General features: G+C 47.8%; 1 protein-coding gene across 1 annotated transcript in view; it reads right to left on the bottom strand.

The window, feature by feature from the left end:
* ADCY3 (adenylate cyclase 3) overlaps positions 1–21,993 on the bottom strand; it is a 55,239-nt gene that overhangs the window by 27,126 nt on the left and 6,120 nt on the right. The window contains exons 2-3 of the mRNA XM_053969404.1: positions 17,749–17,898; positions 13,349–13,479 (exon numbers count right to left, since the gene is read on the bottom strand). Of these exons, the coding sequence (XP_053825379.1) occupies positions 13,349–13,479; positions 17,749–17,898 (281 nt within the window). The remainder of the gene's footprint in view (positions 1–13,348; positions 13,480–17,748; positions 17,899–21,993) is intronic.

Genomic DNA, 21,993 nt, shown 5'->3' on the forward strand with positions numbered 1-21,993 from the left:
TTTTTCCAAAAAAAAAATCCTGGATACGGTGAAAACTACGCTCTACAGACAGAAACCCGACTTCATCATTCCGGTTCTCCCAAAAAAAAATCCCGGATTTGTCGAGACAAACTCATCCCTGACTTCCACATTCCCATTTCTCCCAAAAAAAATCCTGGATTTGTCAATGCAAACTCGATCCCAACTGTCTCATTCCCATTTTCCCCAAAAAAATCCCAGATTTGTTGATACAAACTCAATTTTGACTTCCTCATTCCCATTTTTCCCCAAAAAAATCCCGGATGTGTTGATACAAACTGAATCCCGACTTCCTCATTCCCATTTTTCCCCCCAAAAAATCCCGGATTTGTCAATGCAAACCCAATCCCGACTTCCTCACTCCGCTTTTTCCAAAAAAAAAATCCTGGATACGGTGAAAGCGACGCTCTACAGGCAGAAACCCGACGTCCTCATTCCGGTTCTCCCCCCAAAAAAATCCCGGATTTGTCGAGACAAACTCAATCCCAAATTCCTCATTCCCATTTCTCCCCAAAAAAATCCTGGATTTGTCAATGCAAACTCGATCCCAACTGTCTCATTCCCATTTCCCCCAAAAAATCCCAGATTTGTTGATACAAACTCAATTTTGACTTCCTCATTCCCATTTTCCCCAAAAAAATCCCGGATGTGTTGATACAAACTGAATCCCGACTTCCTCATTCCCATTTTTCCTAAAAATATCCTGGATGTGGCGAGACAAACTCAATCCCGACTTCCTCATTCCCATTTTTCCCAAAAAAAAATCCTGGACTTGTCAATGCAAACCCAATCCCGACTTCCTCATTCCCATTTTTCCCCCAAAAAACAATCCCGGATGTGTCGATAAAAACTCATTCCCGACTTCCTCATTCCCATTTTTTCCCCAAAAAAAATCCTGGATTTGTCAATGCAAACCCAATCCCAACTGTCTCATTCCCATTTTCCCCAAAAAAATCCCAGATGTGTTGATACAAACTCAATTTTGACTTCCTCATTCCCATTTTCCCCCAAAAAAATCCCGGATGTGTTGATGCAAACTCAGTCCTGACTTCCTCATTCCCATTTTTCCTAAAAATATCCCGGATTTGTCAATACAAACTGAATCCCGACTTCCTCACTCCGCTTTTTCCAAAAAAAAAAAAAAATCCTGGATACGGTGAAAGCGACGCTCTACAGACAGAAACCCGACGTCCTCATTCCGGTTCTCCCCAAAAAAATCCCGGATTTGTCGAGACAAACTCGATCCCAAATTCCTCATTCCCATTTCTCCCAAAAAAAATCCTGGATTTGTCAATGTAAACTCAATCCCAACTGTCTCATTCCCATTTCCCCCAAAAAATCCCAGATTTGTTGATACAAACTCAATTTTGACTTCCTCATTCCCATTTTCCCTAAAAAAATCCCGGATGTGTTGATACAAACTGAATCCCGACTTCCTCATTCCCATTTTTCCCCCCAAAAAATCCTGGATTTGTCAATGCAAACCCAATCCCGACTTCCTCACTCCCGTTTTTCCAAAAAAAAATCCTGGATACAGTGAAAGCGACGCTCTACAGACAGAAACCCGACGTCCTCATTCCGGTTCTCCCCCAAATAAAGTCCCGGATTTGTCGAGACAAACTCAATCCCAAATTCCTCATTCCGGTTCTCCCCAAAAAAAGTCCCGGATTTGTCAATGCAAACTCGATCCCAACTGTCTCATTCCCATTTTCCCAAAAAAATCCCAGATGTGTTGATACAAACTGAATCCCGATTTCCTCATTCCCATTTTTCCTAAAAATATCCCGGATGTGGCGATACAAACTCATTCCCGACTTCCTCATTCCCATTTTTTCCCGAAAAAAAATTCCTGGATTTGTCAATGCAAACTCGATCCCAACTGTCTCATTCCCATTTTCCCCAAAAAAATCCCAGATTTGTTGATACAAACTCAATTTTGACTTCCTCATTCCCATTTTTCCCCAAAAAAATCCCGGATGTGTTGATACAAACTGAATCCCGACTTCCTCATTCCCATTTTCCCCCAAAAAAATCCCGGATGTGTTGATGCAAACTCAGTCCTGACTTCCTCATTCCCATTTTTCCTAAAAATATCCCGGATTTGTCAATACAAACTGAATCCTGACTTCCTCACTCCGGTTTTTCCCAAAAAAAATCCTGGATACGGTGAAAGCGACGCTCTACAGACAGAAACCCGACGTCCTCATTCCGGTTCTCCCCAAAAAAAATCCCGGATTTGTCGAGACAAACTCGATCCCAAATTCCTCATTCCAATTTCTCCCCAAAAAAATCCTGGATTTGTCAATGCAAACTCGATCCCAACTGTCTCATTCCCATTTTCCCCAAAAAAATCCCAGATTTGTTGATACAAACTCAATTTTGACTTCCTCATTCCCATTTTTCCCCAAAAAAATTCCCGGATGTGTTGATACAAACTGAATCCCGACTTCCTCATTCCCATTTTTCCTAAAAAAATCCCGGATTTGTCGAGACAAACTCAATCCCGACTTCCTCACTCCGGTTTTTCCAAAAAAAAAAAAAAATCCTGGATACGGTGAAAACGACGCTCTACAGACAGAAACCCGACGTCCTCATTCCGGTTCTCCCCCCAAAAAAATCCCGGATTTGTCGAGACAAACTCGATCCCAAATTCCTCATTCCCATTTTTTCCCCAAAAAAATCCCGGATTTGTCGAGACAAACTCGATCCCAACTGTCTCATTCCCATTTTCCCCCAAAAAATCCCAGATTTGTTGATACAAACTCAATTTTGACTTCCTCATTCCCATTTTTCCCCAAAAAATCCCGGATGTGTTGATACAAACTGAATCCCAACTTCCTCATTCCCATTTTTCCCCCCAAAAAATCCTGGACTTGCCAATGCAAACCCAATCCCGACTTCCTCATTCCCATTTTTCCCCCAAAAAATCCCGGATTTGTCGAGGCAAACTCGATCCCAACTGTCTCATTCCCATTTTCCCAAAAAAATCCCAGATGTGTTGATACAAACTGAATCCCGACTTCCTCATTCCCATTTTTCCCCCAAAAAAATCCTGGATTTGTCAATGCAAACCCAATCCCGACTTCCTCACTCCCGTTTTTCCAAAAAAAAAATCCTGGATACGGTGAAAGCGACGCTCTACAGACAGAAACCCGACGTCCTCATTCCGGTTCTCCCCCAAAAAAATCCCGGATTTGTCGAGATAAACTCAATCCCAAATTCCTCATTCCCATTTCTCCCCAAAAAAATCCTGGATTTGTCGAGGCAAACTCGATCCCAACTGTCTCATTCCCATTTTCCCCAAAAAAATCCCAGATTTGTTGATACAAACTCAATTTTGACTTCCTCATTCCCATTTTTCCCCAAAAAAATTCCCGGATGTGTTGATACAAACTGAATCCCGACTTCCTCATTCCCATTTTTCCTAAAAAAATCCCGGATTTGTCGAGACAAACTCAATCCCGACTTCCTCACTCCGGTTTTTCCAAAAAAAAAAAAAAATCCTGGATACGGTGAAAACGACGCTCTGCAGACAGAAACCCGACGTCCTCATTCCGGTTCTCCCCCCAAAAAAATCCCGGATTTGTCGAGACAAACTCGATCCCAAATTCCTCATTCCCATTTTTTCCCCAAAAAAATCCCGGATTTGTCGAGACAAACTCGATCCCAACTGTCTCATTCCCATTTTCCCCCAAAAAATCCCAGATTTGTTGATACAAACTCAATTTTGACTTCCTCATTCCCATTTTTCCCCAAAAAATCCCGGATGTGTTGATACAAACTGAATCCCGACTTCCTCATTCCCATTTTTCCCAAAAAATATCCTGTATTTGTTGATACAAACTCAATTTTGACTTCCCCATTCCCATTTTTCCTAAAAAAATCCCGGATGTGTCGATACATACTCAATCCCAAATTCCTCATTCCCATTTCTCCCCAAAAAAATCCTGGATTTGTCAATGCAAACTCGATCCCAACTGTCTCATTCCCATTTTCCCCAAAAAAATCCCAGATTTGTTGATACAAACTCAATTTTGACTTCCTCATTCCCATTTTTCCCCAAAAAAATTCCCGGATGTGTTGATACAAACTGAATCCCGACTTCCTCATTCCCATTTTTCCTAAAAAAATCCCGGATTTGTCGAGACAAACTCAATCCCGACTTCCTCACTCCGGTTTTTCCAAAAAAAAAAAAAAATCCTGGATACGGTGAAAACGACGCTCTACAGACAGAAACCCGACGTCCTCATTCCGGTTCTCCCCCCAAAAAAATCCCGGATTTGTCGAGACAAACTCGATCCCAAATTCCTCATTCCCATTTTTTCCCCAAAAAAATCCCGGATTTGTCGAGACAAACTCGATCCCAACTGTCTCATTCCCATTTTCCCCCAAAAAATCCCAGATTTGTTGATACAAACTCATTCCCGACTTCCTCATTCCCATTTTTCCCCAAAAAATCCTGGATGTGTTGATGCAAACTGAATCCCGACTTCCTCATTCCCATTTTTCCAAAAAAAATCCCGGATTTGTCAATGCAAACTCGATCCCAACTGTCTCATTCCCATTTTCCCCAAAAAAATCCCAGATTTGTTGATACAAACTCAATTTTGACTTCCTCATTCCCATTTTCCCCAAAAAAATCCTGGATGTGTTGATACAAACTGAATCCCGACTTCCGCATTCCCATTTTTCCCCCAAAAAAATCCTGGACTTGTCAATGCAAACCCAATCCCGACTTCCTCACTCCCGTTTTTCCCAAAAAAAATCCTGGATACGGTGAAAACGACGCTCTACAGACAGAAACCCGACGTCCTCATTCCGGTTCTCCCCCAAAAAAATCCCGGATTTGTTGAGACAAACTCAATCCCAAATTCCTCATTCCCATTTCTCCCCAAAAAAATCCTGGATTTGTCAATGCAAACTCAATCCCGACTGTCTCATTCCCATTTTTCCCCCAAAAAAATCCTGGACTTGCCAATGCAAACCCAATCCCGACTTCCTCACTCCCGTTTTTCCAAAAAAAAATCCTGGATACGGTGAAAGCGACGCTCTACAGACAGAAACCCGACGTCCTCATTCCGGTTCTCCCCCCAAAAAAATCCCGGATTTGTCGAGACAAACTCGATCCTGACTTCCACATTCCCTTTTTTCCTAAAAAAATCCCGGATTTGTCAATGCAAACTCAATCCCGACTTCCTCACTCCCGTTTTTCCAAAAAATATCCCGGATTTGTTGAGACAAACTCAATTTTGACTTCCCCATTCCCATTTTTCCTAAAAAAATCCTGAATGTGTTGATACAAATTCAATCCCAACTTCCTCATTCTCATTTTTCCTAAAAATATCCCGGATGTGTTGATACAAACTGAATCCCGACTTCCTCATTCCCATTTTTCCCCAAAAAAAATCCCGGATGTGTCAATGCAAACCCAATCCCGACTCCCTCACTCCGGTTTTTCCAAAAAAAAAATCCTGGATACGGTGAAAGCGACGCTCTACAGACAGAAACCCGACGTCCTCATTCCGGTTCTCCCCAAAAAAAATCCCGGATTTGTCGAGACAAACTCAATCCCAAATTCCTCATTCCAATTTCTCCCCAAAAAAATCCTGGATTTGTCAATGCAAACTCAATCCCGACTGTCTCATTCCCATTTTCCCCAAAAAAATCCCAGATGTGTTGATACAAACTCAATTTTGACTTCCTCATTCCCATTTTTCCCCAAAAAAATCCCGGATGTGTTGATACAAACTGAATCCCGACTTCCTCATTCCCATTTTTCCCCAAAAAATTCCCGGATGTGTTGATGCAAACTCAATCCTGACTTCCTCATTCCCATTTTTCCCCAAAAATATCCCGGATTTGTCGAGACAAACTCGATCCCAACTGTCTCATTCCTATTTTTCCCCCAAAAAAATCCTGGATTTGTCAATGCAAACCCAATCCCGACTCCCTCACTCCGGTTTTTCCAAAAAAAAAATCCTGGATACGGTGAAAGCGACGCTCTACAGACAGAAACCCGACGTCCTCATTCCGGTTCTCCCCCCAAAAAAATCCCGGATTTGTCGAGACAAACTCAATCCCGACTTCCTCATTCCCATTTTTCCCCCAAAAAAATCCTGGATTTGTCAATGCAAACCCAATCCCGACTTCCTCACTCCCGTTTTTCCAAAAAAAATCCCAGATTTGTTGATACAAACTCAATTTTGACTTCCTCATTCCCATTTTTCCCAAAACAATCCCGGATGTGTTGATGCAAACTGAATCCTGACTTCCTCATTCCCACTTTTCCCCCCAAAAAATCCCGGATGTGTTGATACAAACTGAATCCCAACTTCCTCATTCCCATTTTTTCCCCAAAAAAATCCTGGATTTGTCGAGGCAAACTCGATCCCAACTGTCTCATTCCCATTTTCCCCAAAAAAATCCCAGATTTGTTGATACAAACTGAATCCTGACTTCCTCATTCCCACTTTTCCCCCCAAAAAATCCTGGACTTGCCAATGCAAACCCAATCCCGACTTCCTCACTCCCGTTTTTCCAAAAAAAAATCCTGGATACGGTGAAAACGACGCTCTACAGACAGAAACCCGACGTCCTCATTCCGGTTCTCCCCCCAAAAAAATCCCGGATTTGTCGAGACAAACTCAATCCCAAATTCCTCATTCCGGTTCTCCCCAAAAAAATCCTGGATTTGTCAATGCAAACTCGATCCCAACTGTCTCATTCCCATTTTCCCCAAAAAAATCCCGGATTTGTTGATACAAACTCAGTTTTGACTTCCTCATTCCCATTTTTCCCCAAAAAATTCCCGGATGTGTTGATACAAACTGAATCCCGACTTCCTCATTCCCATTTTTCCTAAAAAAATCCCGGATTTGTCGAGACAAACTCAATCCCGACTTCCTCACTCCGGTTTTTCCAAAAAAAAAAAAAAATCCTGGATACGGTGAAAACGACGCTCTACAGACAGAAACCCGACGTCCTCATTCCGGTTCTCCCCCCAAAAAAATCCCGGATTTGTCGAGACAAACTCGATCCCAAATTCCTCATTCCCATTTTTTCCCCAAAAAAATCCCGGATTTGTCGAGACAAACTCGATCCCAACTGTCTCATTCCCATTTTCCCCCAAAAAATCCCAGATTTGTTGATACAAACTCATTCCCGACTTCCTCATTCCCATTTTTCCCCAAAAAATCCTGGATGTGTTGATGCAAACTGAATCCCGACTTCCTCATTCCCATTTTTCCAAAAAAAATCCCGGATTTGTCAATGCAAACTCGATCCCAACTGTCTCATTCCCATTTTCCCCAAAAAAATCCCAGATTTGTTGATACAAACTCAATTTTGACTTCCTCATTCCCATTTTCCCCAAAAAAATCCTGGATGTGTTGATACAAACTGAATCCCGACTTCCGCATTCCCATTTTTCCCCCAAAAAAATCCTGGACTTGTCAATGCAAACCCAATCCCGACTTCCTCACTCCCGTTTTTCCCAAAAAAAATCCTGGATACGGTGAAAACGACGCTCTACAGACAGAAACCCGACGTCCTCATTCCGGTTCTCCCCAGAAAAAATCCCGGATTTGTTGAGACAAACTCAATCCCGACTTCCCCATTCCCATTTTTCCCCCGAAAAAATCCTGGACTTGCCAATGCAAACCCAATCCCGACTTCCTCATTCCCATTTTTCCCCCACAAAACAATCCCGGATGTGTCGATACAAACTCATTCCAGACTTCCTCATTCCCATTTTTTCCCCCAAAAAATCCCGGATTTGTCGAGACAAACTCAATCCCAACAGTCTCATTCCCATTTTCCCCAAAACAATCCCAGATTTGTTGATACAAACTCAATCCTGACTTCCTCATTCCCATTTCTCCCAAAAAATATCCTGGATTTGTTGAGACAAACTCAATTTTGACTTCCTCATTCCCATTTTTCCTAAAAAAATTCCGGATTTGTCGAGGCAAACTCAATCCCAACTGTCTCATTCCCATTTTCCCCAAAAAAATCCCAGATTTGTTGATACAAACTCAATTTTGACTTCCTCATTCCCATTTTCCCCAAAACAATCCCAGATGTGTTGATGCAAACTGAATCCCGACTTCCTCATTCCCATTTTTCCCCAAAAAAATCCCGGATTTGTCAATGCAAACTCAATCCCGACTTCCTCACTCCCGTTTTTCCAAAAAAAAAATCCTGGATACGGTGAAAGCGACGCTCTACAGACAGAAACCCGACGTCCTCATTCCGGTTCTCCCCCCAAAAAAATCCCGGATTTGTCGAGACAAACTCGATCCCAAATTCCTCATTCCCATTTCTCCCCAAAAAAATCCTGGATTTGTCAATGCAAACTCAATCCCGACTGTCTCATTCCCATTTTTCCCCCAAAAAAATCCTGGACTTGCCAATGCAAACCCAATCCCGACTTCCTCACTCCCGTTTTTCCAAAAAAAAATCCTGGATACGGTGAAAGCGACGCTCTACAGACAGAAACCCGACGTCCTCATTCCGGTTCTCCCCCCAAAAAAATCCCGGATTTGTCGAGACAAACTCGATCCTGACTTCCACATTCCCTTTTTTCCTAAAAAAATCCCGGATTTGTCAATGCAAACTCAATCCCGACTTCCTCACTCCCGTTTTTCCAAAAAATATCCCGGATTTGTTGAGACAAACTCAATTTTGACTTCCCCATTCCCATTTTTCCTAAAAAAATCCTGAATGTGTTGATACAAATTCAATCCCAACTTCCTCATTCTCATTTTTCCTAAAAATATCCCGGATGTGTTGATACAAACTGAATCCCGACTTCCTCATTCCCATTTTTCCCCAAAAAAAATCCTGGATTTGTCAATGCAAACCCAATCCCGACTTCCTCACTCCCGTTTTTCCAAAAAAAAAATCCTGGATACGGTGAAAGCGACGCTCTACAGACAGAAACCCGACGTCCTCATTCCGGTTCTCCCCAAAAAAAATCCCGGATTTGTCGAGACAAACTCAATCCCAAATTCCTCATTCCAATTTCTCCCCAAAAAAATCCTGGATTTGTCAATGCAAACTCAATCCCGACTGTCTCATTCCCATTTTCCCCAAAAAAATCCCAGATGTGTTGATACAAACTCAATTTTGACTTCCTCATTCCCATTTTTCCCCAAAAAAATCCCGGATGTGTTGATACAAACTGAATCCCGACTTCCTCATTCCCATTTTTCCCCAAAAAATTCCCGGATGTGTTGATGCAAACTCAATCCTGACTTCCTCATTCCCATTTTTCCCCAAAAATATCCCGGATTTGTCGAGACAAACTCGATCCCAACTGTCTCATTCCTATTTTTCCCCCAAAAAAATCCTGGATTTGTCAATGCAAACCCAATCCCGACTCCCTCACTCCGGTTTTTCCAAAAAAAAAATCCTGGATACGGTGAAAGCGACGCTCTACAGACAGAAACCCGACGTCCTCATTCCGGTTCTCCCCCCAAAAAAATCCCGGATTTGTCGAGACAAACTCAATCCCGACTTCCTCATTCCCATTTTTCCCCCAAAAAAATCCTGGATTTGTCAATGCAAACCCAATCCCGACTTCCTCACTCCCGTTTTTCCAAAAAAAATCCCAGATTTGTTGATACAAACTCAATTTTGACTTCCTCATTCCCATTTTTCCCAAAACAATCCCGGATGTGTTGATGCAAACTGAATCCTGACTTCCTCATTCCCACTTTTCCCCCCAAAAAATCCCGGATGTGTTGATACAAACTGAATCCCAACTTCCTCATTCCCATTTTTTCCCCAAAAAAATCCTGGATTTGTCGAGGCAAACTCGATCCCAACTGTCTCATTCCCATTTTCCCCAAAAAAATCCCAGATTTGTTGATACAAACTGAATCCTGACTTCCTCATTCCCACTTTTCCCCCCAAAAAATCCTGGACTTGCCAATGCAAACCCAATCCCGACTTCCTCACTCCCGTTTTTCCAAAAAAAAATCCTGGATACGGTGAAAACGACGCTCTACAGACAGAAACCCGACGTCCTCATTCCGGTTCTCCCCCCAAAAAAATCCCGGATTTGTCGAGACAAACTCAATCCCAAATTCCTCATTCCGGTTCTCCCCAAAAAAATCCTGGATTTGTCAATGCAAACTCGATCCCAACTGTCTCATTCCCATTTTCCCCAAAAAAATCCCGGATTTGTTGATACAAACTCAGTTTTGACTTCCTCATTCCCATTTTTCCCCAAAAAATTCCCGGATGTGTTGATACAAACTGAATCCCGACTTCCTCATTCCCATTTTTCCTAAAAAAATCCCGGATTTGTCGAGACAAACTCAATCCCGACTTCCTCACTCCGGTTTTTCCAAAAAAAAAAAAAAATCCTGGATACGGTGAAAACGACGCTCTACAGACAGAAACCCGACGTCCTCATTCCGGTTCTCCCCAAAAAAAATCCCGGATTTGTCAATGCAAACTCAATCCCAAATTCCTCATTCCCATTTTCCCCAAAAAAATCCCAGATTTGTTGATACAAACTCAATTTTGACTTCCTCATTCCCATTTTTCCCCAAAAAATTCCGGATTTGTCGATACAAACTCAATTTTGACTTCCTCATTCCCATTTTTCCCCAAAAAATCCCGGATGTGTTGATACAAACTGAATCCCGACTTCCTCATTCCCAGTTTTGCCCAAAAAAATCCCGGATGTGTCGATACAAACTCGATCCCAACTTCCCCCATTCCCATTTTTCACAAAAAAATTCCCGGATTTGTCGAGTCAAACTCAATCCCGACTTCCTCATTCCAGTTTTGCCCAAAAAAATCCCGGATTTGTCGGGACCAACTCAATCCCGACTTCCCCATTCCCGTTTTTCCCAAAAAAAAATCCCGGATGTGGTGATGCAGACTCAATCCTGACTTCCTCATTCCCATTTTTCCTAAAAAAATCCTGGATACGGCAAAAACGATGCCCTGAAAACTCATTCCCAACCCAATCCCAATTTTGGGAATTCCCGATGGTTTTCTGGGAATGTTTTCTGTGCTGAAAGGGGGAAATTTTGGGAATTCCCACTGGTTTTCCGGGAACGTTTTCCGCGCAGAATGGGCAAATTTTGCATCAATTTCCGAATTTTGGGAATTCCCGCTGTTTTTCTGGGAACGTTTTCTGTGTGGAAGGGAGGAATTTTGGGAATTCCCATCGGTTTTCCAGGAACATTTTCCAGGCAGAATGGGAGAAATTTTGGGAATTCCCACCGGTTTTCCAGGAATGTTTTATAGGCAGAATGGGAGAATTTCAGGAATTCCCACCGGTTTTCCAGGATTTTTTTTCCACGCAAAATGGGAGGAATTTTGGGAATTCCCACCAGTTTTCCAGGAATGTTTTCCACACAGAATGAGAAAAATTTGGGAATTCCTGTTGTTTTCCAGGAATGTTTTCCATGCAGAATGGCAGAAATTTTGGGAATTCCCAGAATGTTTTCTGGGCAGAATGAGCAAATTTTGGGAATTCCCACCGGTTTTCCAGGAGCATTTTCCACGCAAAATGGGAGAATTTTGGGAATTCCCACTGGTTTTCCGGGAACGTTTTCTGTGTGGAATCGGGGAATTTTGGGAATTCCCATTGGTTTTCTGGGAACATCTTCCAGGCAGAATGGGAGAAATTTTGGGAATTCCCACCGGTTTTCCAGGAACGTTTTATAGGCCAAATGGGAGAAATTTTGGGAATTCCCACCGGTTTTCCGGGAATGTTTTCTGGGTGCAAAATGGGAGAATTTTGGGAATTCCCGCTGGTTTTCCGGGAACGTTTTCTGCGCAAAATAGGAGAATTTTGGGAATTTGCACCGGTTTTCCGGGAACTTTTTCTGGGCGCAAATTGGGGAATTCCCGCCGCTTTTCGGGGAATGTTTTCCCAGCAGAATGGGAGAAATTTTGGGAATTCCCACCGGTTTTCCAGGAATGTTTTATAGGCAGAATGGGAGAATTTCAGGAATTCCCACTGGTTTTCCAGGATTTTTTTTCCACGCAAAATGGGAGGAATTTTGGGAGTTCCCACCAGTTTTCCAGGAATGTTTTCCACACAGAATGAGAAAAATTTGGGAATTCCTGTTGTTTTCCAGGAATGTTTTCCATGCAGAATGGGAGAAATTTTGGGAATTCCCAGAATGTTTTCTGGGCAGAATGAGCAAATTTTGGGAATTCCCACCGGTTTTCTAGGAGCATTTTCCATGCAAAATGGGAGAATTTTGGGAATTCCCACTGGTTTTCCGGGAACGTTTTCTGTGTGGAATGGGGGAATTTTGGGAATTCCCATTGGTTTTCTGGGAACATCTTCCAGGCAGAATGGGAGAAATTTTGGGAATTCCCACTGGTTTTCCAGGAACGTTTTATAGGCCAAATGGGAGAAATTTTGGGAATTCCCACCGGTTTTCCGGGAATGTTTTCTGGGCGCAAAATGGGAGAATTTTGGGAATTCCCGCTGGTTTTCCGGGAACGTTTTCTGGGCGCAAAATGGGAGAATTTTGGGAATTCCCGCTGGTTTTCCGGGAATGTTTTCTGCGCAAAATAGGAGAATTTTGGGAATTTGCACCGGTTTTCCGGGAACATTTTCTGGGCGCAAATTGGGGAATTCCCGCTGGTTTTCCGGGAATGTTTTCTGGGCAGAATGGGAGAATTTTGGGAATTCCCACCGCTTTTCCGGGAATGTTTTCTGGGCAGAATGGGAGAAATTTGGGGAATTCCCACTGGTTTTCCAGGATTTTTTTTCCACGCAAAATGGGAGGAATTTTGGGAATTCCCACCGTTTTTCCGGGAACATTTTCCAGGCCGAATGGGAGAAATTTAGGGACTTCCCACCGGTTTTCCGTGAACGTTTTCTGGGCGCAAAATGGGAGAATTTTGGGAATTCCTGCTGGTTTTCCGGGAATGTTTTCTGCGCAAAATAGGAGAATTTTGGGAATTTGCACCGGTTTTCCGGGAACATTTTCTGGGCGCAAATTGGGGAATTCCCGCCGCTTTTCCGGGAATGTTTTCTGTGTGGAAGGGAGAAATTTTGGGAATTCCCACTGGTTTTCCAGGCATTTTTTTCCACGCAAAATGGGAGAAATTTTGGGAATTCCCACCGTTTTTCCGGGAACATTTTCCAGGCCGAATGGGAGAAACTTAGGGACTTCCCACCGGTTTTCCGTGAACGTTTTCTGGGCGCAAAATGGGAGAACTCCGGGAATTCCCGCCGTTTTTCCCGGCAACGCTTTAAGGCGGGGCAAGGGGGGGAACTTCCGGCGGGGGTGTCGGTTTTTCCCCGGGAAGGTTTCCGCGGGAATTGCGGGAATTCCGGGGCGCTGACCTGACGTTCTCGTGGCGGTACATGTACATGGTGTTGAACTGCTGCAGCTCCTTCTGGCTCGGGTCCTTCTTCATGTCCTTCAGCATCTCGTCCGCCACGTGCTTGGGCAGGATGGACAGCATCAGCCGCTCCTGGGGGGCACGGAATTCCACAATCCCGGCCGGGAAAACCTTGGGATATTCCGGCCGGGAAAACGCCGGGGGTTCCCGGCGGGGGAAATCGGGGATTACGGCGGGGGGAAAATGGTCGGGGGTGGTGCGGAGCTGAGGGGTTGATTTGTCCTTGGGAGTGCCCGAGGAAAAGTTGGAGCAGTTTGGGATTGGGGTGGGAATGTGGGATGGGTTGGAAGGTCCACGGATCCCATCCCAAACCATTCCGGGATTCTGGGATCAAGGATGCTCAGGATCCATCCTGAGGGATTTTTATAGGATTTTTATGGAAAAGGGAAGGGAATTCCAGGAAAAGTCGGGTGTGGTGTGGAGCTGAGGGGTTGATTCGTCCTTGGGAGTGCCCGAGGAAAAGTTGGAGCAGTTTGGGATTGGGATTGGAATGTGGGATGGGTTGGAAGGTCCACGGATCCCATCCCAAACCATTCTGGGATTCTGGGATCAAGGACGCTCAGGATCCATCCCGAGGGATTTTTATGGGATTCAGGGATGGAAAAGGGAAGGAATTCTGGGAAAAGTCGGGTGTGGTACGGAGCTGAGGGGTTGATTCGTCCTTGGGAGTGCCCGAGGAAAAGTTGGAGCAATCTGGGATTGGGATTGGAATGTGGGATGGGTTGGAAGGTCCATGGATCCCATCCCAAACCATTCCGGGATTCTGGGATCAAGGATGCTCAGGATCCATCCCGAGGGATTTTTATGGGATTCGGGGATGGGAAAGGGAAGGGAATTCCCAGAAAAGTCGGGTGTGGTGTGGAGCTGAGGGGTTGATTCGTCCTTGGGAGTGCCCGAGGAAAAGTTGGAGCAGTTTGGGATTGGGATTGGAATGGGATGGGATTGGAGATCCATGGATCCCATCCCAAACCATTCCAGGATTCTGGGATCCAGGACGCTCGGAATCCATCCTGAGGGATTTTTATGGGATTCGGGGATGGAAAAGGGAAGGAATTCCGGGAAAAGTCGGGTGTGGTGTGGAGCTGAGGGGTTGATTCCTCCTTGGGAGTGCCCGAGGAAAAGTTGGAGCAGTTTGGGATTGGGATTGGAATGGGATGGGATTGGAGATCCATGGATCCCATCCCAAACTGTTCCGGGATTCTGGGATCCAGGACGCTCAGTATCCATCCTGAGGGATTTTTATGGGATTCGGGGATGGGAAAGGGAAGGGAATTCCGATAAAAGTCGGGAATTCCAGGAAAAGTCGGGTGTGGTGTGGAGGGGAGGGGTTGATTCGTCCCTGGGAGTGTCTGAGGAAAAGTTGGAGCAATCTGGGATGGTGGGGTGGGAATGGGATGGGATGGAAGGTCCATGGATCCCATCCCAAATTGTTCTGGGATATTGGGATCAAGGACGCTCAGGATCCATCCCGAGGGATTTTTATGGGATTCGGGGATGGAAAAGGGAAGGGAATTCCGGGAAAAGTCGGGAATTCCAGGAAAAGTCAGGTGTGGTGCAGAGCTGAGGGGTTGATTTGTCCTTGGGAGTGTCCGAGGAAAAGTTGGAGCAATCTGGGATTGGAGTGGGAATGGGATGGGATGGAAGGTCCATGGATCCCATCCCAAACCATTCCAGGATTCTGGGATCAAGGACACCCAGGATCCATCCCGAGGGATTTTTATGGGATTTGTGGATGGAAAAGGGAAGGGAATTCCAGTAAAAAGTCAGGAATTCTGGGAAAAGTTGGGTGTGGTGTGGAGCTGAGGGGTTGATTCATCCTTGGGAGTGTCCAAGGAAAAGTTGGAGCAGTTTGGGATTGGAATGGGATGGGATTGGAGATCCATGGATCCCATCCCAAACCGTTCCAGGATTCTGGGACCCAGGACGCTCAGGATCCATCCCGAGGGATTTTTATGGGATTCAGGGATGGAAAAGGGAAGGAATTCCGGGAAAAGTCGGGGGTTGTGCGGTGCTGAGGATTTGGTTCGCTCCTTGGGAGTGTCCAAGGAAAAGTTGGAGCAATCTGGGATTGGGGTGGGAATGTGGGATGGTATGGAAGGTCCATGGATCCCATCCCAAACCGTTCCGGGATTCTGGGATCAAGGACACCCAGGATCCATCCCGAGGGATTTTTATGGGATTCATGGATGGAAAAGGGAAGAGAGACCCTTCCTGGAGTCCCAAATTCCCAAAATCCCTTCCCAGAGAGGAGTGGGGATGGGGATCGATCCAAGGCTAGGCTGGGAGAGCTGGGAATGGCAGGAATTCCCTGGGAAAGGGGAGGAATTTGGGAAGGGATTCCCAGCTGGGAGGGTGGGGAGGTGTTGGGCTGGAATTCCCAGAGAATCCTTGGGGGTGTCCAGGGAAAGGTTGGGCCAAGAAAGGAAAGGGATCTGCTCCGAGATCCCCAAAGATCCCTGAGAGATTCCCCTCGGAGCGAACCGGGATGAAACCATTCCCGGTGGGATCCATCCATGGAAAAGCAACGAATCCCAGATCCCAGATCCCAAATCCCAAATCCCACATCCGAAATCCAACATCCCACACCCCAGATCCCAAATCCAATATCCCAAATCCCACACCCAAGATCCCTCATCCCAAATTCCACAGATTCCACAAATCCCACATCCCACATCCCAAAACCCACAACCCAAATCCAGGGATGGATCCTGGATGGATCCAGGATGGATCAGGGATGGATCAATGATTGATATCCCTGGATCAGGGATTGATCAGGGATGGATCAGGGATCGATATCCCTGGATCAGGGACTGATCAGGGATCGATATCCCTGGATCAGGGACTGATCAGTGATCGATATCCCTGGATCAGGGACTGATCAGTGATTGATATCCCTGGATCAGTGATCAATATCCCTGGATCAGGGACTGATCAGAGATCGATATCCCTGGATCAGGGACGGATCAGGGATCGATATCTCAGGATCAGGGACGGATCAGTGATCAATATCCCTGGATCAGTGATCAATATCCCTGGATCAGTGATCGATATCCCAGGATCAGGGATCGATATCCCAGGATCAGGGAGGGATCAGTGATCGATATCCCTGGATCAGGGATCGATCAGGGATCGATATTCCTGGATCAGTGATCAATATCCCAGGATCAGGGCAGTTTCTGCAGCTGGAGCCGGGCGGATCCTTCCCAGCTCCGTGTGACAATTCCCATGGCTCACCAGGAGCTCGGTACCCAGGTGGATTTTCCCCCGGGAACGCCGGCGTGCGGCAGAGCCGTTACCGGAGCAACGGCTCCGTGTCCCTCTCCCCATTCCCAGGAGATTCCCGAGGAACGGCTCCGTGTCCCTCTCCCCGTTCCCAGGAGGAGATTCCCGAGGAACAGCTCCGTGTCCCTGTCCCCATTCCCAGGACATTCCCAAGGAACGGCTCCGTGTCCCTCTCCCCATTCCCAGGAGATTCCCGAGGAACGGCTCCGTGTCCCTCTCCCCATCCCCGGGAGATTCCCGAGGAACGGCTCCGTGTCCCTGTCCCCGTTCCCAGGAGGAGATTCCCAAGGAACGGCTCCGTGTCCCTGTCCCCGTTCCCAAGGAATGGCTCCGTGTCCCTGTTCCCATTCCCAGGAGGAGATTCCCATGTCCCTGTCCCCATTCCCAAGGAGGATCTCCATATCCCTGTCCCCATTCCTGAGGAACGGCTCCGTGTCCCTGTCCCCATTCCCAAGGAACGGCTCCGTGTCCCTGTCCCTGTCCCCGTGAGATTCCCGAGGAATGGCTCCGTGTCCCTGTCCCCATTCCCAGGAGGAGATTCCCATGTCCCTGTCCCCATTCCCAAGGAGGATCTCCATATCCCTGTCCCCATTCCTGAGGAACGGCTCCGTGTCCCTGTCCCCGTTCCCAGGAGGAGATTCCCAAGGAATGGCTCCGTGTTCCTGTCCCCATTCCCGAGGAACGGCTCCGTGTCCCTGTCCCCATTCCCAGGAGATTCCCAAGGAATGGCTCCGTGTCCCTCTCCCCATTCCCAAGGAACAGCTCCGTGTCCCTGTTCCCGTTCCCAAGGAATGGCTCCATGTCCCTGTTCCCATTCCCATTCCCATTCCCATTCCCATTCCCAATCCCAATCCCATTCCCCATCCTCACCCCATTCCCGTTCCCGATCCCAATCCCGATCGCCATTGCCATTCCCATTCCTGTTCCCGATCCCATTCCCAACCCCATTCCCAATCCAATTCCCACCCCCACCCCTATTCCCATTCCCATTCCCAATCCCATTCCCGATCCCATTCCCATTCCCATTCCCGATCCCGATCCCGCTCCCGGCATTCCCACCTGCTGCTGGCTCTGCTCCTCCAGGTTGAGTTTGACCTCCAGGGATTGCCGCGCCTCCAGGAACGCCTTCCGGTGCTTCCGGTCGGCCATGACGTACGACATGGCGCCCACCGCCATGGCGCAGGCGTACAGCGCCACGTTCGACACCAGCTGCCGGGGCGGGAAAACCGCCGGAGATTTGGGATCACGGGATAGCCCGGGATTTGGGATCACGGGGTGGAATGGTGGGGATCTAGGAGGAACTTGGGATCACGGAATTCCGGTGCTTCCGGTCGGCCATGACGTACGACATGGCGCCCACCGCCATGGCGCAGGCGTACAGCGCCACGTTCGACACCAGCTGCCGGGGCGGGAAAACCGCCGGAGATTTGGGATCACGGGATAGCCCGGGATTTGGGATCACGGGGTGGAATGGTGGGGATCTAGGAGGAACTTGGGATCACGGAATTCCGGTGCTTCCGGTCGGCCATGACGTACGACATGGCGCCCGCCGCCATGGCGCAGGCGTACAGCGCCACGTTCGACACCAGCTGCCGGGGCGGGAAAACCGCCGGAGATTTGGGATCACGGGATAGCCCGGGATTTGGGATCACGGGGTGGAATGGTGGGGATCTAGGAGGAACTTGGGATCACGGAATTCCGGTGCTTCCGGTCGGCCATGACGTACGACATGGCGCCCGCCGCCATGGCGCAGGTGTACAGCGCCACGTTCGACACCAGCTGCCGGGGCGGGAAAACCGCCGGAGATTTGGGATCACGGGATAGCCCGGGATTTGGGATCAGGGGGTGGAATGGTGGGGATCTAGGAGGAACTTGGGATCACGGAATTCCGGTGCTTCCGGTCGGCCATGACGTACGACATGGCGCCCACCGCCATGGCGCAGGCGTACAGCGCCACGTTCGACACCAGCTGCCGGGGCGGGAAAACCGCCGGAGATTTGGGATCACAGGATAGCCCGGGATTTGGGATCAGGGGATATCCTGGGATTTAGGAGGAACGGGATCACGGCCTTCCAGTGCTTCCGGTCGGCCATGACGTACGACATGGCGCCCACCGCCATGGCGCAGGCGTACAGCGCCACGTTCGACACCAGCTGCCGGGGCGGGAAAACCGCCGGAGATTTGGGATCACGGGATAGCCCGGGATTTGGGATCAGGGGGTGGAATGGTGGGGATCTAGGAGGAACTTGGGATCACGGAATTCCGGTGCTTCCGGTCGGCCATGACGTACGACATGGCGGTCGCCGCCATGGTGCAGGCGTACGACGGAATGGGGGAAACCACCGGAAATTTGGGATCTGTCGCAGGAATTTGGGATCGCGGGGGTTTGGGATAATGGCATATTTGGGGTGGAAGGGTGGGAATTTGGGATCAAGGGGTATTTGGGATTGAAGGGTGGGAATTTGGGTTTGGGGGATATTTGGGATTGAATGGTGGGAATTTGTGATCACAGGATCTTTGGGATGAAATAGTGGGGATTTGGGATCAGGGATATTCAGGATGCAACAGAGGGAATTCGGGATCAGGGATATTTGGGATGAAGGGCAGGGATTTGGGATCAGGGGATTTTTGGGATGAAAGATGAGGAATTTGGGATCAGGGAATCTTTGGGAAGAAACAGCGGAAATTTGGGATCATTTGAAAAGAAACAGCGGGAATTTGGGATCGCAGGATATTCGGGAACAAAGAGGAGGAATTTGGGATCACAGGATCTTTGGGATTGAATGGTGGGAATTTGGGATCAGGGGATATTCAGGACCAAAGAGGAGGAATTTGGGATCAGGGATATTCGGGATGGAACGGTGGGAATTTGGGATCAGGGAATCTTTGGGAAGAAACAGCGGGAATTTGGGGTCAAAGGATCTTTGGGATTGAATGGTGGGAATTTGGGATCAGGGATATTTGGGATTGAATGGTGGGAATTTGGGATCAGGGATATTTGGGATTGAATGGTGGGAATTTGGGATCAGGGGGTATTTGGGATGAAGGGTGGAAATTTGGGATCAGGGGATATTTGGGATGGAAGAGGAGGAATTTGGGATCAGGGGATATTTGGGAACAATGAGGAGGAATTTGGGATCAGGGGTATTTGGGAACAACGAGGAGGAATTTGGGATCAGGGAATCTTTGGGAAGAAACAGCGGGAATTTGGGATCACGGGATCTTTGGGACTGAACTTTGGGAATTTGGGATCAGGGATATTCGGGGTGGAATGGCAGGAATTTGGGATCAGGGGTATTTGGGATGAAGGGCAGGGATTTGGGATCAGGGGATATTTGGGATGGAACAGCAGGAATTTGGGATTGGGGATATTTGGGATGGAAGAGGAGGAATTTGGGATCAAGGGATATTTGGGAACAATGAGGAGGAATTTGGGATCAGGGAATCTTTGGGAAGAAACAGCGGGAATTTGGGGTCACAGGATCTTTGGGATTGAACTTTGGTAATTTGGGGTCACAGGATCTTCGGGATTGAACAGTGGGAATTTGGGATCACGGGATGCTTGGGAAGACAGAGCTGGAATTTGGAATTTTGGGATATTTGGGGAGAAAGAGCGGGAATTTGGGATCGCAGGATATTCGGGATCAAACATCAGGAATTTGGGATCACAGGATCTCCAGGATGAAGGAGGAGGAATTCCGGGATGAGCGGATCCAGCGTGGCCCCGATCTTTATTCCAACCCTGGAGAACAACCTCAGATCCCATTTTGGGATAAATATCGGGAATTTGGGGGGGGAAAGCGGCTCCAAAATCGCTCCGGGATCATCCCGGGGTTTAAAATCCCGGAGATGTTTTGGAAAAAGGCGGCAGCTGGGCTGGGATCCCGGGGGATCCCGAGGGATCCCGGGGGAAGGAGGCGGCTCCGAGCGGATCACGTGGCGCCGTTCCCTGGGAATTGCAGCCCTCGGAGCGAGAACGTTCCGGGAAAACATGGCCCGGACTGGATCCTGATCCCATGGATTGGATCCTGATCCCATGGATTGGGTCCTGATCCCATGGATTGGATCCTGACCCCATGGATTGGATCCTGATCCCATGGACTGGATCCTGATCCCATGGACTGGATCCTGATCCCATGGATTGGGTCCTGACCCTATGGACTGGATCCTGATCCCACGGATTGGATCCCAATCCCATGTCCTGGATCCTGACCTCATGGACTGGATCCTGACCCCATTGATTGGATCCCGATCCCATGTCCTGGATCCTGATCCCATTGGCTGGATCCCGATCCCATGGATTGGATCCTGATCCCATGGATTGGATCCTGATCCCATTGGCTGGATCCCAATCCCATTGGCAGGATCCCAATCCCACGGGCTGGATCCCAATCCCATTGGCAGGATCCCAATCCCACGGGCTGGATCCCGATCCGTGGGCTGTGGGACCTGGGGACGGGACACGGGGATGGGAACAGATCCCAAAATCCCCCGGGAGTGTCCCACGGCCGGATCCGGCCCCAGGCCCCACCATCACCGCCGGGAATTCCCGGGAATTGCCCGGATCCGTCTGGAGCTGGGAACGGAGGAGGAGAAACCCCGGGACGGGACAATCTTGGGGTGGCCACGGAAAACTGGGAATGCTGAAAATCCCGGGAATGCTGAAAATCCCGGGAATCCTTTCACCCATCCCATTCCAGCTGCTTTTCCATGAGCATCCTGCTGCCTTTCCGTGAGTCTCATCCCAAAAAAACTCCCCCGATGCGTCCCGAGATCCCAAACACTTCCCGGATCCCAAATTCTGTGGGAAAAGCTCCGATCCCAGATCCCAAATTCTGCAGGAAAAGCTCTGGCACAGAGGAGATCCCAGATCCCAAATCCCAAATTCTGCAGGAAAAGCTCCAACCCCACATCCCAAATTCTGTGGGAAAAGCTCTGGCACAGAGGAGATCCCAGCTCCCAAATTCTGCGGGAAAAGATCCGATCCCAGATCCCACATCGACGGGAGAAGTTCCAATCCCAGATGCCAAATTCTGTGGGAAAAGCTCTGATCCCAGATCCCAAAATCTGTGGGGAAAGTTCCGATCCCAAATCCCAAATCCCACAGGAAAAGCTCCAATCCCAAATCCCAAATTCTGCGGGAAAGATTCCAGCATAGAGGAGATCCCAGATCCCAAATTCTGTGGGAAAAGCTCTGATCCCAGATCCCAAATTCTGCAGGAAAAGCTCTGATCCCAGATCCCAAATTCTGCAGAAAAAAGCTCAAATCCCAAATCCTGTGGGAAAAGCTCCAATCCCAGATCC

The sequence above is a fragment of the Vidua macroura genome, unplaced genomic scaffold (genome assembly GCF_024509145.1).
Source record: "Vidua macroura isolate BioBank_ID:100142 unplaced genomic scaffold, ASM2450914v1 whyUn_scaffold_192, whole genome shotgun sequence".
NCBI classification, from domain to species: Eukaryota; Metazoa; Chordata; class Aves; order Passeriformes; family Viduidae; genus Vidua; species Vidua macroura.